The sequence below is a fragment of the Mus caroli genome, unplaced genomic scaffold (assembly GCF_978045245.1).
Source record: "Mus caroli unplaced genomic scaffold, Mus_caroli_1 scaffold_16, whole genome shotgun sequence".
Taxonomy (NCBI): Eukaryota; Metazoa; Chordata; class Mammalia; order Rodentia; family Muridae; genus Mus; species Mus caroli.
Window position 1 is genome coordinate 68,627,619 of NW_028227271.1, and position 13,764 is coordinate 68,641,382.

The 13,764-nt window shown below is 42.0% G+C and overlaps 1 protein-coding gene across 2 annotated transcripts in view; it reads right to left on the reverse strand.

Moving 5' to 3' along the window:
* The window catches only part of Vps13b (vacuolar protein sorting 13 homolog B), a 553,787-nt gene that overhangs the window by 147,364 nt on the left and 392,659 nt on the right, over window positions 1-13,764 (reverse strand). For both annotated transcript variants that reach the window (XM_029469591.2, XM_021183993.3), the window contains exon 36: window positions 1,887-2,294. In XM_029469591.2, coding sequence (XP_029325451.1) covers window positions 1,887-2,294 — 408 coding nt within the window. The remainder of the gene's footprint in view (window positions 1-1,886; window positions 2,295-13,764) is intronic.

Consider the following 13,764-nt stretch of genomic DNA (forward strand, 5'->3'; position numbering starts at 1 on the left):
GGGATCCAGAAAGAGATCCTATCTTCCCCAACTAAAAACAAAACCAAGAAGAGCTATGTAGTAATCTCTCAATTAGTTTCCCTAGATGCTAGCCTTTAGCCACAACTAGAATCTGTCCCAACCCTATCTCACTTACACACAACAGATTTTGTTATAGTTTCATTATAATACATCTTTTTAAATTAAATGACTAACTTCAATTTTGATTTAATGTGACTCTAAAAAACTATTTTAAGATGTTTGCTGGAAACTGCCCAGCAGAATTATACCAAGTATCTTTTAGTCAAGGCGAACGTATCTATTTTTGTGCTTAACAAGATAAAAGAACATAATTATACAAGAAGAGGATTATGCAGTTTTTCTAATATAAAAGGGAAAATTACAAAAAATAGACCATTTGACTGGCTAAATAAAAAGTGTTCAATTGTATCATAATGAAAACAATTATGAAGGTTAAATATCTTTAAAAATGAATCTAGAGATCATGCTGATGTGAACAGAGCTGGCCTGCATGGGGCCCTAAAGCTCTTCCACTGTTTGGGACATAATTTTTCCCTGCCACCATTAAGGGACAGCATTTAGAAAGGTGTGAGGGTGGGCACGGAGGACCTGACACTAGTGTCCAGTGTTTGAGAATCTTTCATGTCCCCTAGACCCTTCACTTTTCATTTCTGACTTCAAAAACAACAAAGGAAGAAAAAAAAAGATCTTTTAGCTGGCTTGATTATGTATATTTCAGAGAGGAAGGACATCAACTATGTTTTGGCATAATATTATTATTACACAACTATTAAAGTTAAAACCAAACCACTGTGCTCAAACTGGCTCTCTAGAACTAAATTACAATTAGTCTCCAGCTGACAATTACTTTTTAGTACACAGCTTAGGGACTGACAAAAATCAGTCCACAACCCTCCTCCATACAGGGCCTTGGAAAAGGACACACTCCCACAGGATTTTGGGAAAATATATGGTTTCCTCTTGAGACTTCTGTTCCAGAGTGACACTTCTGCACTTGCCTCTCAGCTTTCCCAGTAGCAGATTCTGTGACTGAAATGGTTATTTCCTGCCTGTGTTGACTTTTCTCCTCTCACACTTTGTGCCCACCCTCTCTGATTCAGTGTGGAAAAGCTACTACTTAGTCATAGTGGCAAAGGAGAAAAATGGAGATGTCATGGCCAGTTAGCTCCATGCCCCTCTACAGTTTCAGTCTTTTCCCAGCCAGGTGTGGTCTGCCTGACACAACACCTCAGTGATACTCTCCCAGGCTTGAGCTTCAGCTTGGCACCTTGTAGAGCATATCTGCCACCATGGCAATTTTTCTTTTGAAAATAAATGGTTCCCAGTGACGCATTAGAATCACTTGCAAGGCTGACCAAATTCACATCATTGGGCTCTGTGCCCAGAGAGTATGATTCATAAGCTGGGTTGGGGGTTTAGTACACACATTCCCAGTAAGGTCTCAGGTGATCTGCTGTGCTTGTTCCACAGACTGCACTGTGGAAACACTGTTCTAAGGCTTCCAAAGTTCAACTCAATGTTGTGCTAGCCACTTCATTGAGCCACTTCAGTTAAAAGGAGCTTAGGAACCAACAGTTCCAAAGACAGCTGCAGGAAAGTACCTCAAGACATGGATAGGAAGCAGTTTAGAGCTAGGAAATACCCTGGCTCACAGATTTGTTTAAACAGACAAACAACTTTAAACAAAATGACAATAACCCTAAACCAAGCCAAACCAAACCAGCATCTCTGAAATCATTTCACAAGCTAGAATAGTTCCCATCTCTAATGACTCTAAGTCCTTAAAACACTGCATTTATCACATGCTAACAAAGGGTGTTTTCTCCTCCCCCTCCATTCCACCCCACTCCCTTTCTGTAACTCACCAGGTACTTTTTGTGCTGTTCTGACACTAAGGCTTCCACTGAGGTTTGACAGTGATGCTAACACACATGGCTTATGAGGGTGCGGGATAGTTTCCATGGAGACCACGATTTGGGTAGTATGGACAGAAACCTTTTGAAAGCAGGAGATGGCTCTCCAAATGTTTTCTTGAAATGATGTCTTCTGTGCTTCATCACAGTGAACTTTGGTCTTTGACAACTTTCCACGGTAACATTTGGGGACAGGAGGCTCATCCGTATTCAGTACAGAGTCTGACGGGGTGGAGGTCTCTTTGCTATGTGCAGAGCTGTGTGCCTTTTTTATCTTCTTTAAAAAATGATTTATCTGATCGAATTTGGTAAAACTTAAGTTTGCTTTCAAAGGCTTTGATACATCCAAGTTGATGTCAGCTACAAGAAAAAGGAAACAAGGGTGACTGGAGCTCCCCAGTTAAATACTAATCAAAGTACAAAGCACTGTGATCGTTCACTTGTCCCTCTTCTCACAGCTGCCTGAAGGAACATACCTCTGCGCTGCCGACTCACCTGGTCTACTGGCCACTCATACAAGGCCCACACCCAGACAGGGGTTTCTACCTCTGCCCTCAGGCTCTACAGAAAGCTGGAGGAGGCTTTCCAGTGTGGCACCTACCCAAAACTGCCATTTGGTCTCCCAAGGTAACAGAACTCCATCATAGGATCAGAGTAGTATAAGACAAAATGCTCATCCCAAGCATCACGGGTCTGCCCACCACGCTGGCTTCCTGACCCTTTTCTTGCCTTTTATGCAGAAGTGCTCATTTCTCTTTTATGAGCAGCTATAACCAGAAGAGATTCTGTGACTGATGAACACTGAAGTATATTACTGAAATAAATGGAATAGAAATTTCTTTTTTGTTGTTTTTTCTAATTTTTTTAATTGAAAACTGCTTTTTTCCTTTAAAATTTTTTTAGGTTAATTTCATTTGTAATTCATTTTTATATTCCATATTCCATTCCCTGCCCCTCCTCATCCACCATCTGACTGCTCCACATCCCACACCTCCTCTCAACCCCACCTCATCTCCATGTGGATGCCCCCACCCCCCACCCCACCCTACTTCTTCTAAACTCCCTGGGGTCTCCAGTCTCTTGAGGGTTAGCTACTTCATCTCTGAATGAACAAAGACTCGGCAGTCCTCTACTGTGTGTGTTTTGGGGACCTCATATCAGCTGGTGGATGCTGTCTGCTTGGTGGTCCAGTGTTTGAGTGATCTCAGGGGTCCAGAGTAATTGAGACTGTTGGTCCTCCTACAGGGTCACTTTCCTCCTCAGCTTCTTTCAGCCTTTCCTAATTCAACAACAGGGGTCAGCTGCTTGTGTCCATTGGTTGGGTGCAAACATCTGCATCTGACTCTTTCAGCTGCTTATTGGGTCTTTCAGAGGGCAGTCATGATAGATCCCTTTTTGTGAGCGCTCCATAGCCTCACTTATAGTGTCAGGCTCATCCTGAGTGAGGTAACTCAGACCCAAAAGAACATGTATGGTATGTACTCATTAATAAGTGGATATTAGCCAAAAAGAAAAAAAGAAAAAGAGAAAAAATCCATAAGGAATACACAGCTTGGGAGAGAGAAGAAAGCAATCACAAGTGAGGAGGGAGGGACTTGGGAGGGAGTGGACAGGGTGAGGGGCAGTGGGGAGAGAGGGGAACCTGACCTGGTCTTGGGTGAGGGAGAAGGGCTGAAGCCCTGAGGTCCAGCAGAGAGAGTGTAACTAGCAACCTCAGGAAAGAGGAGGTGGAGGGGGTGGCTCCCAGAATGCACCAGAGACCTGGGAGCGACCTTAGATGAAATGCCCAACAGTAGGGAGAGGGAACTTTTAGAACCCACCTCCAGCAGGAAGATGGGGCATCAAGTGAGGGATGGGGCTGCCATCCCACAGTCACACCTCTGACCCATAATTGTTCCTGTATGAAAGAGTTACAGGGATAGAAATGGAAGACCAATGTGTGGATACTTCATTCCTCTTTAGAATAGGGAACAAAATGCCCATGGAAGGAGTTACAGAGACAAAGTTTGGAGCTAACATGAAAGGATGGACCATTCAGAGACTAGCCCACCTGGGGATCCATCCCATAATCAGCCACCAAACCCAGACACTATTGCATATGCCAGCAAGATTTTGCTGAAAGGACCCTGATATAGCTGTCTCGTGTGAGGCTATCCCAGTGCCTGGCAAATACAGGGATGCTCACAGTCATCTATAGGATGGAAGACAGGGCCCCCAATGAAGGAGCTAGAGAAAGTACCCAAGGAGCTGAAGGGGTCTGCAACCCTATAGGTGGAACAACAATATGAACTAACCAGTACCCCCCAGAGCTCGTCTTTAGCTGCATATGTAGCAGAAGATGGCCTAGTTGGCTATCACTGGGAATAGAGGCCTCTAGGTCCTGCAAACTCTATATGCCCCAGTACAGGGAAACACCAGGGCCAAGAAGTGGGAGTGGGTAGGTAGGGGAGCAGGGGGAGGGGTGGGGGAAGGGTATAGGGAACTTTCAGGATAGCATTTGAAATGTAAATAAAGAAAATATCTAATAAAAAAGAAAGAAAGAAAGAAAGAGAGAGAGAGAGAGAGAGAGAGGGAGGGAGGGAGGGAGGGGAGCCTGAGGAAAGAAGGTCCAGCGACAGGCACAAAGTAGGATCCAGCTCAAGGGCAGGTCCCAAGGCCTGACACTATTACTGAGGCTACAGAAATTTCTTAACATCTATAGTCCCATTTACATGTGTCACATGTCAGATGTTGTCAAACTGGCCCTTTATCACTTGTTTCCATCTTGCCTCACCTGTATGATCTAGTAAGGACTTAGATCAAGTATCCTGAGGGCACAACTGTGCACACCATCTTTTCCAGGTGTGCCAGCTCATCTGTCCAGGAATTTAAACACCGTATTGATATATTCACATTCTAAGTTCAAAATATGACTATCATCACAGATAGACACACAGCCAGTCACTCACAGTGTTACTTAGATACAAGGCAGTGACACTAAGAGCTCTCAGCAGTCACTCCTTGCTTATTCTCCACCCTAGCCTCAGACAGCAATCAAGCTCTGTCTTTGCATACTTGCTGATTAGGGACACTGCATACAAATGGAGCCATAAAACGTTTGATGCTTTGTACAGTTTCCTTTGTGTATTAACATCCTCTTGAGGTACATTCATGTTAATCTTGATTGCCCATGATTGGGTTTCCCTAATGATTGATTTGTTGAATGCTTTCTCATGTATTTCTTGTCTATTTAGTACAAATGCTTAGAAAATGAGTATTTACACTCTGCTCATGGTGTGTGTGTGTGTGTGTTGGGGGGGGGGAGGGAACAGACACACAGACAGACATATGTGACTGTAGATGGGCAGGCATGCCATGGCTCATGTATGGAGATCAGAGAGCAAGCAGCTCAGTGTTGGACTGCATTCTCTACCCTGTTCTCACAGGGAGTCTCACGGCTGCTCCATACTCCAAGCTAGTTGGCTCAAAAAGCTCACAGGGAGTCTCCTGTGTTGGAGGCCATGTCTTAGTGCTGAAGAAGCACCAGGACTGCAAACTTGTGCTACTTTGTATGGCTCCATGGGGGATCTGAACACAGGTCCTCATATTTGTGCAGTAAGTGGCTTACCCACTGAACCATCTCCGTAAGTCCTAAACTCCACTCATTTTTATTTTGTTCCTTTCCAGAAAGGGTTTCTCTGTGTAGCCCAGGCTGTCCTGGACCTCACTCTGTAGAGCAGGCTGGCCTCAAATTCAGAGAGATCCGACTGCCTCTGCTTCCCAAGTGCTGGAATTAAAGGTGTGCACCATCACTACCTGGCCACTTTTTTTTTTTTTTTTTATATTCCAATGATTTTTTAATTGGAGTTTTTTAAAAACCAAGATACATGATTTGCAAATACTTTATTCCATTCAGTTGGACTGTCTTTTTCACTTTATTTTGACTAGCTTTTAGCACAGTATTTTAGCTTGTCAACATTGAATATTTTGATTTCTGTGAGGCCAACAGAACCATTATTTTGCTCATTCTACTTAACCTAAGATCACAAAAGTTTATACATATGATTCTTTTAAGGGGCTTATAGTTTTCCCTCTTACATCTAGGTCTATGGTCTGTGAATTAATCTTTGTGTCTTGTGTCAGACAGAGGTCTGCTTCATTCCACATTTAGATACTTAGTTAATCAGCAACATATGCTGCTGAAAGATATTTTTGACTTGCAAAATTTGGAGTTACACAAAGTAGTAGGATACATATTGTGGGGAAAACAGATGGTTGATTTACCTGCTCTGTCCTCACAGCCCTTTATATGCACGCTTCTAGATTCTGTGGCCTCACAGCAAGCAAGACAGTAAGAACCACTGAACAACCTTAGCAAAGAAAATTAAAGTTGATGAAGTTGTATGCTGCCACCCCACCCCCTTGCTGCTGCTTCATACCAAGAAATTTGAAGCTAAAGTATGCTTTCTGTACCCGTAGTAACAAATTAGTCACTTATCCAGGAGGTGGCTCAGTTAGGCCCTCTAAGCCAACTGGTGAACATAAGGGATCCATTTTTCTCTGACTGTAGATAGGTATAACATTCATGGAAGGCAGACATGGAAGTTGGCCACCATTACCTTGAGATGGATCCCTATTCCCTCAGCTCTCACTGTGTTCTTAGAACACAGATAAAAATTATTCCTAAGTCTAGCTATTCTGTCTAACGTGTCTTCTGAGATTCAGCTCTTAAGTTATTTCTTGGCCACCTTTTTATGAGCGCTGCTGCTACTTGCAGAGCTTCCAATGCATTTCCTAGACACCGTGGAACATGTGCCAGGTATACTGAAACAGAATGAAAATATCCATTGCCTTTGATCTTGTTCATCTATTATAAAGCCTTTCTAACTGATTCCGCTGTTTAGGCATACCCAGAGCCACAGGGTAATTTCCACAGTATCGGCTTTGAGTGTGATCCTGGTGGGTGGACCTGTAGGGAGCATAGGAAGAGTTGAGTGAGTGGAGTCCTGAGGGAATAATGTGCATTACTGGCATGGGCATGGGCAGTTGAGGATTCAAGGCTTCAGAGCCACGGAACAATAGCAAAGGTGTTTCCACAAAAGGGCCAGGTTGAAGACGGGTGTGGCAAAGCTCTTCTCTTGAGTTCAAGTATGAGTGTTTGTGAACAAAATGAAGTGTGCACAAATACTAGAAGCTGCAGCTTTTCCTCCCACATCTCTGCACCTTGTGCCTGCTGTGTGCAGAGATGCTCTGAGCACTCCTCTGCCCTCTCCCTAAGAAACCTGCTGAGGTTCGAGGCTGGAGTGATGGCCGAGCCCTGACAACCCCAGAGCTGCTGCTTATGTCTGGACTTCCTCAACCCCTTCTCCTCTCCTGGTCACGCTGCACAGGTTATGACACTTACCTCTGGCTAATAATTAATTCTTTACTAATGCCTATTCATTTATGATATAAAAAGCTAACTTCCTTATGATGGAAAAATAAAAGTCTTGCCTTTAAGCTGTAGCTTGTCTGTCTCACCTGTAAAGGTTCAGTTTGTAGTGCCCACTCCTACCATTCCATACTATGTTACAACACTAGGCATCTGCTCAAATGTGTATAATATGTATCTGTTGTGTCTGTCTAAACACTAATGTTCAAATCATGCTCAGAATTTTCTTTAAGAAGTTCATTCACAGCGGGAAGCCTATGCTCCTCCTCAGTGTTCTCTAATGTCTGCAAACTGACTTTACACGAGTTCTAGCTCCTGCTAGTTAAAAAGACCCCAACTGCACACCTTCATCCTTAGCACACTGACTTAGGCCTCAATATTATCTAGTGAGGCTCATCTAATCACCTGTGCCTTTGGAAGAACACATGAAGGAGACGAAAGGGAAAGAGACACGAAGCATGAAAAAGGGGAGAAGAAATATGTGGCCCTATATATAGTTGGCCAACAGTTGCCCTGGTCCTGGGCTGTCCACCCTACAAACAGGAACACCTGGAGTGGTTCAGAAGCAGGTGCTCTTTACAAGTCTCCACACTACTGCTGATCGCAAACAGGCACACATTTTCACAGACAACCAGATGACCCTATCCTAGGCACAACTGCAGTATTGTGAGAGACTAAATTCACATTTCTTATATTTGTTATGTATCAATAAAAATATAGATTCCATATGGCTGTTTACCTACATATATGCTCCAGTGTGAACATAAAGTTTCTAGATCTAGCAAAATTGGTTTCAGTTTGTTTTATCCAATTTTACTTCCTAGAGCAATTATTAAACAGGCCTTGAAGTACATAATGTGCTTTTCCTTCTGTTGTTTCAAATATTGTTTCAGGAACCCAGAGACAATGGAACTCTGCCTCTCCACTGGAAAGATTATAACTAAAAAATCTACAGGGACAGCTATTTTGAAGATTCTGAAAACCAAAGGTAAATAAAAGAAAAAAATAAATATAGAATTCAAGCCAGGCGTAGTGGTGCACTTCTTTAATCCCAGCATTCAGGAGGCAGAGGCAGGCAGATCTCTGTGAGGCTGAGGCCAGCCTGGTCTACAAAATGAGTTCTAGGACAGCCAGGGTGGTTATACAAAGAAACCCTTATTTAATCCAAACATTATGGAACTAACTATGTTCTTGTACTCTCCCTTCACCACTGGCTTGGAAGAGCAGCAGCCTCAAATCCAGACATGACTGTCACGTGCAGACAGGGGGCATAGCAGAAACACTTGTATTCTAGGTTCCAGAAGGACTATGGGGAACTCCTTTTTTCCCCTGTGTTCCAGAAAACAAAAGAGAGGCCATTCCTGAAGTGATTTTATGGAACCATCATTCTTGATGTCAAAAACCTGTGACAGTGTGTAAGAAACTTATACCAACATCTCTCAGCACCAGAGACATAAAACCCCACTTTCAAGGGCCAGCAAAATGGCTTAGTGGGTAAAAACACATTCTGTCAAACCTGACAAAGAGAGGTGACTCCTGCAAGTTCTCTGATCTCCAGATGTACATGTGCATCACTCACACACACACACACACACACACACACACACACATTCTCTCTCTCTCTCTCTCACACACACACACACACACACACGATAATAAAACATTTCTAAAAATCTACAACCAAGTAAGGTTTATTCTGGAACTACACTGTTAGGTTATCTAATATAAAATTATTAATATCTTAGAGAAAAAGATCAATTGATGAAGAAAAATTGTTAAAATCTATTATCTACACAAAATAAGAACTGCTAAGCAAGATATCAACAGAGAGTAGTACTTTACTCTGAGAAATGTTATGTGCAGTATGTCTCCAGCTAGCATTATACAAAAGATGAAATGCTCTTCATGAGATCAGGAATAGTTAAGGATGTCCATTCTTAGTACATCATATGGGAAACTATAGTCAAAATAAAGGGGGCAAAAGAAAAGCATGGAAAGGGAAAAAGTAAAAGCATGCTTCTCTGTAGATGACATGATTGTTCTATGCTGAAATCTAACATGAAAAGCTGGGCATGACTATGTGTGCCCCTAACCTTAACAATGAAATGCAGGAACAGGCAGATCTCCAGAACTAGCCAGCCTAGGTAAGAATGACCCCTAGCACTCATGTCAAAAAGCTGGTTGTGGCAGTGCATACCTGTAGTCTCCACACACATGGATCCTGTCTGTCTAGTATGCTGGCTGTCTAGTATAGCTGAATTGGCAAGGTCCAGGTTCTGTGACAGACATTGTCAGAAAAAAAGTGTGGGGAGTGACTGAGGAAGACACCTGTGACCTCCACATGTACTGCATGCATAACCAGCAAACACTCAAGCATATACACACAAACAGACACACATGCAGAGATAGACTGGAATGGTGTATGTGTGTGCTTCAAGGATCATAACAGAATGCAGAGAGGGTACAAATATTGCCAAATGATTTCAAAAAAAGAGAAAACAGCATTTAAATGGAAGAAAGAGTTTTATCATCAAGTATTGTTACATATGTATATAAAAAGAAAAGAGAACTTTAACCTCAACCTCATTCAAAAACTAGCTTAAAATTTGTAATGGATTTAATAATGAGGTTTAATGTTAGGAAATCTCCCTGTAGATGGTACAAAAAGTCATGATTCATAGGTTTTAAAAAAGCATAAGATAAATCAAAATTTATTAAGTCTTAAATTTAATAAATAAAATTCCAAAATTAAATTTATTAAAATATTATGTGTAATGCATAAAAGGTAACATAAGAGAACGGCTGTATAATATGTGGTGGTAAGAGGAGTATGTAGCTCTGTGTAAGAGGGTTATGTGGTTATGTCTTACTAAACTTCATGGACCTGTAAGACAAAAAGGCAATTTTGTTGCATATTAATGAAAAATAGTTGAATGACTAATGAGCATTTGATGGGTGTCAGGATAGATTTACTCCCTCTGTCTCATTGTCTGAGCTAATAAAAGGGGTTTAAATGAGCTTATGGCTTTGGGAGGTAGGAGAAGTCCATGTTAGACCCTCACGAGGGTCAGTGTACTGCACACTGAGTCTGACTCCTTCTATACAGTGCAGGCCTTCTATTCTTGCAGGTCTCACTGTGGTTTCCAAGCTAAGCTTCTCCTCTTCCCAGAGTTTGCACAGCAATCCAATCCAACACTGATTCTGAACCATAAGCTATAAGGGGCCCCTTTTCAGAATCTGAGAATGATGGACTATCATTTCTAAATGTTAGCAGAATCATAGGGCCACTATTAAATTTATTAAGATCAAAGGATGCAACAGATGAAAATGAGGAGCTTTAAACCCAAGTCTGCTTAGTGAAACTCACAGCACAGGTCACTTTGGTGGGATCTTAAATAAGCACAATCTTTCACACCTTGTGACATTAGAAAATATATTTGAAATACAGGCTCTTGTTAATCAGTAGAATTCAAATTCTGATTAATTCAGACAAATGAAATGTATACCAGAAATGTAGTAATTTTGGCAATATTCATCTATACATGCATCTGAGCTGCATTATTGACCTTATTTTACTGAATGTTCTTGAATGCTCGGAAATGAAAATCATTTCCTTGAGCAGATGAAAGGATGGACTACGGTATTTATTAAAAAAAAAAAAAGTACAAAAGTGAGAAGGCAAGTACAGCTTCCTTTCTTATGCCTTGTAAGATGCTCCAGGAGATCAGCACTGCATACACGGTCAGCTGGGCCTTAACACAGGGCAGAAGCCGGACTCTCCGAGCAGGGTCACGGGTATGCTTCCTTACACGGGCAATCTCTTAAAGCCTCAGTGAAGTCAGAAGCACAGATTCCTCAGAATATGAAAATAATTTCAGGGTTTGCTTCTGTTTCTTAGCCATCAATTGTGTATCCTGAGTGTGAAGTGTGGTTTAATACTGATTTTTGAGTGACTGTCCCTCAGCAACGTGTGACGACTACAAGAGCTCGCTGGCCCTAAAGCACTGGTCTCGTTCCTGTGGAGCTATGTCCAAGCTGTTCTGTATGTGTCAGATCTTGAATCTCCGGATGATGACAAATTTGGTGTCACAAGTAAACCCTCCTAGTACTGAATACAACTGATGAAAGTTTTTAGGGAGCCTGAAATTTCAAAGATCTAGACATAGCAAAAGATAATGATAGTGCTAGCTTTCCAAGAAGAAACAGGGAGGCATTTAAAACACTACAATTATTCACGTTTGAAAATTTATGTTTATATGCAGTGCAACCTCTGTGCACAATGCCTTTCATCCACCAGAGTCCCTTGACCCTGCTTGAAAAGTACATGCAATTGTGCATGTAGACGCTATTCCTGGGGCAGCCCCCTGGGGCACACTGGGCAGAGGTGGAAAGAAGAAAAGCATTGTGAGATGACTATCCACAGCACTGTGCCTTCCCAAGTAGCAGGTCCACTAAGGAACTGGAACCTCACTGCAGAATGAGCCAGCCACTCTTCCTATTCAAGTTGATGAAATAAAGTAACCTCATCACTAAGATAAAAACAGGAAAGGGCGTGTTTGATGGAGACAGACTCAGAAGTGTTTCTGATGGAGATACAGAGGAGGATTATCCAGAACAATACTGTTCAAGAGCTACAAACAGAGCTAGAATCAGCCAGACTGGGAATGTGGCCTTTTGTCCAGTTCTCAGAATCTTGGGCTTGAGAGTTTTGAATTTTTTCAAAATTTTTACTGAACTGTAATAAACTATTTTCAAAGTTTAGATTTTAAGAAAATGTAGCAATAGAATGTCCCAGCTGAGTCATCTTGTCTGCAGATTCAGTTTCTTACCAAGCCTGGAACATATTTTGTATCGTTAAGTTACTAAATAAACCTGAGGCTGTCAATTATTAGATCCTAATTACCCTTCCAAACTTTCTGAAGAGCTACCAGGAAGCAGTCTGATTGAGACTAGCCTGTCACAGAGATCCTGCAGTTATTTCATGCAGCTACACCCTACAAGGTGACCTCATGGGGAAGGGGAAGAATCATATTGCAGTAATGAAAACAGAGTGGGAATTCAAGCCCCAGAGGTGATTCTCCTCAGTTGATGGTAATGCACACCTTGTGGGGGACCAAACATCAATTGGAAAGTTTCCTGAAAATGGTTCCAGCTATTTTCTCATTTAAAATGTTCCAACTTGACTTGAAGCATTAGTCATCATATTACTTACATTTATGATGTATTATGAAATCTCTTACCAAAACCCCAATGGGTTCAATATGGCTTGTTATACTCAAATCATAACATCTATGAAGGAAAGCTCCTTTGCTAAGTGTTTCTTCCTCTGGAATTTTATTTGTAAAAGATACTATTTTATTTCAGACAAGTAAAGCTCAGCTGGAAACCAGTGCGCCTGGGTGGCTGTGCACAGAAGGACAGTGCTCTTCCCAGTCCTACCGCAGGGCTAAGTGCGAAACACAGAACTAACAAACGTATCATCTAGCTTGACTTCCTGCATAATTTCAATAAAATCTTTTCAATAAGATGCCTTTTCCTCTTATTATTGGGTTGTCACATACATTCTCACTCAATAATTCAAATTCTGATTTTTGATACAGCATTCAAAAAAAAAACATAATCTTAAAGACAGTGGACAATGGAGATTGGGTAGTCAGAGTAACAAGACCTGGAAACCTAGAAAGCTGCTGACTGCAGTGAAATCAGTGTGTTCTCACTGAAGGTACGATATCAAGGTCTTCAGCAGTGGCAGACCTGAGTGCTTCAGTAAAAGTGGGGCTGGGTATGCTCTGCTCTCCATAATGCTGGCCATCTCAACTTGAATCATCAGTAGTGCTCTTTGGTGCTTTCATTATGAGTGGCATTACCACTACTGTGACAATTATTTAGCTGTACATCTTTATGACCAAGCACTGTCTTTTTAGATGTTTCCTTGTCCTACCTCAAACCACGGCATAGAAGTTACAATGAGAAGATGATTGCACTAGTTTTCTACCATGAATGAATTGTACTAAACTCATTTAGCGAGCATCTCTCATCAAGGAAGTACCTATATAAGGTGTGATTGTTAATTTGGGTTGTCTATCCGATTGGAGGCCTACTGATGTACACTCTGGGGAGCTTCCATGAGGGTGTTTCTGGGGAGGTTTAACTGAGGGGTGAGAAGAATGTGTGGAGAACTACTGCATATGTGAGCAGCACTCTCCATAGACAGGGTGGGGGATGGGGTTTGCAGGCAATAAGAAGGGGAAAGAGGAAGTCACAGTCTCCCATCACCACAGACAGGAGCTGCTCCTGCAGTCATGCTAGCCTGGACAGACAGACCACATGCTCAGACCACCAGCCAAGGTAAATTTCTCCTTCCTGAACTTAGTCTGTCAGTGTCAGGTGTTCTGTGCCTGTGGCAAGAAAAGAAACTAA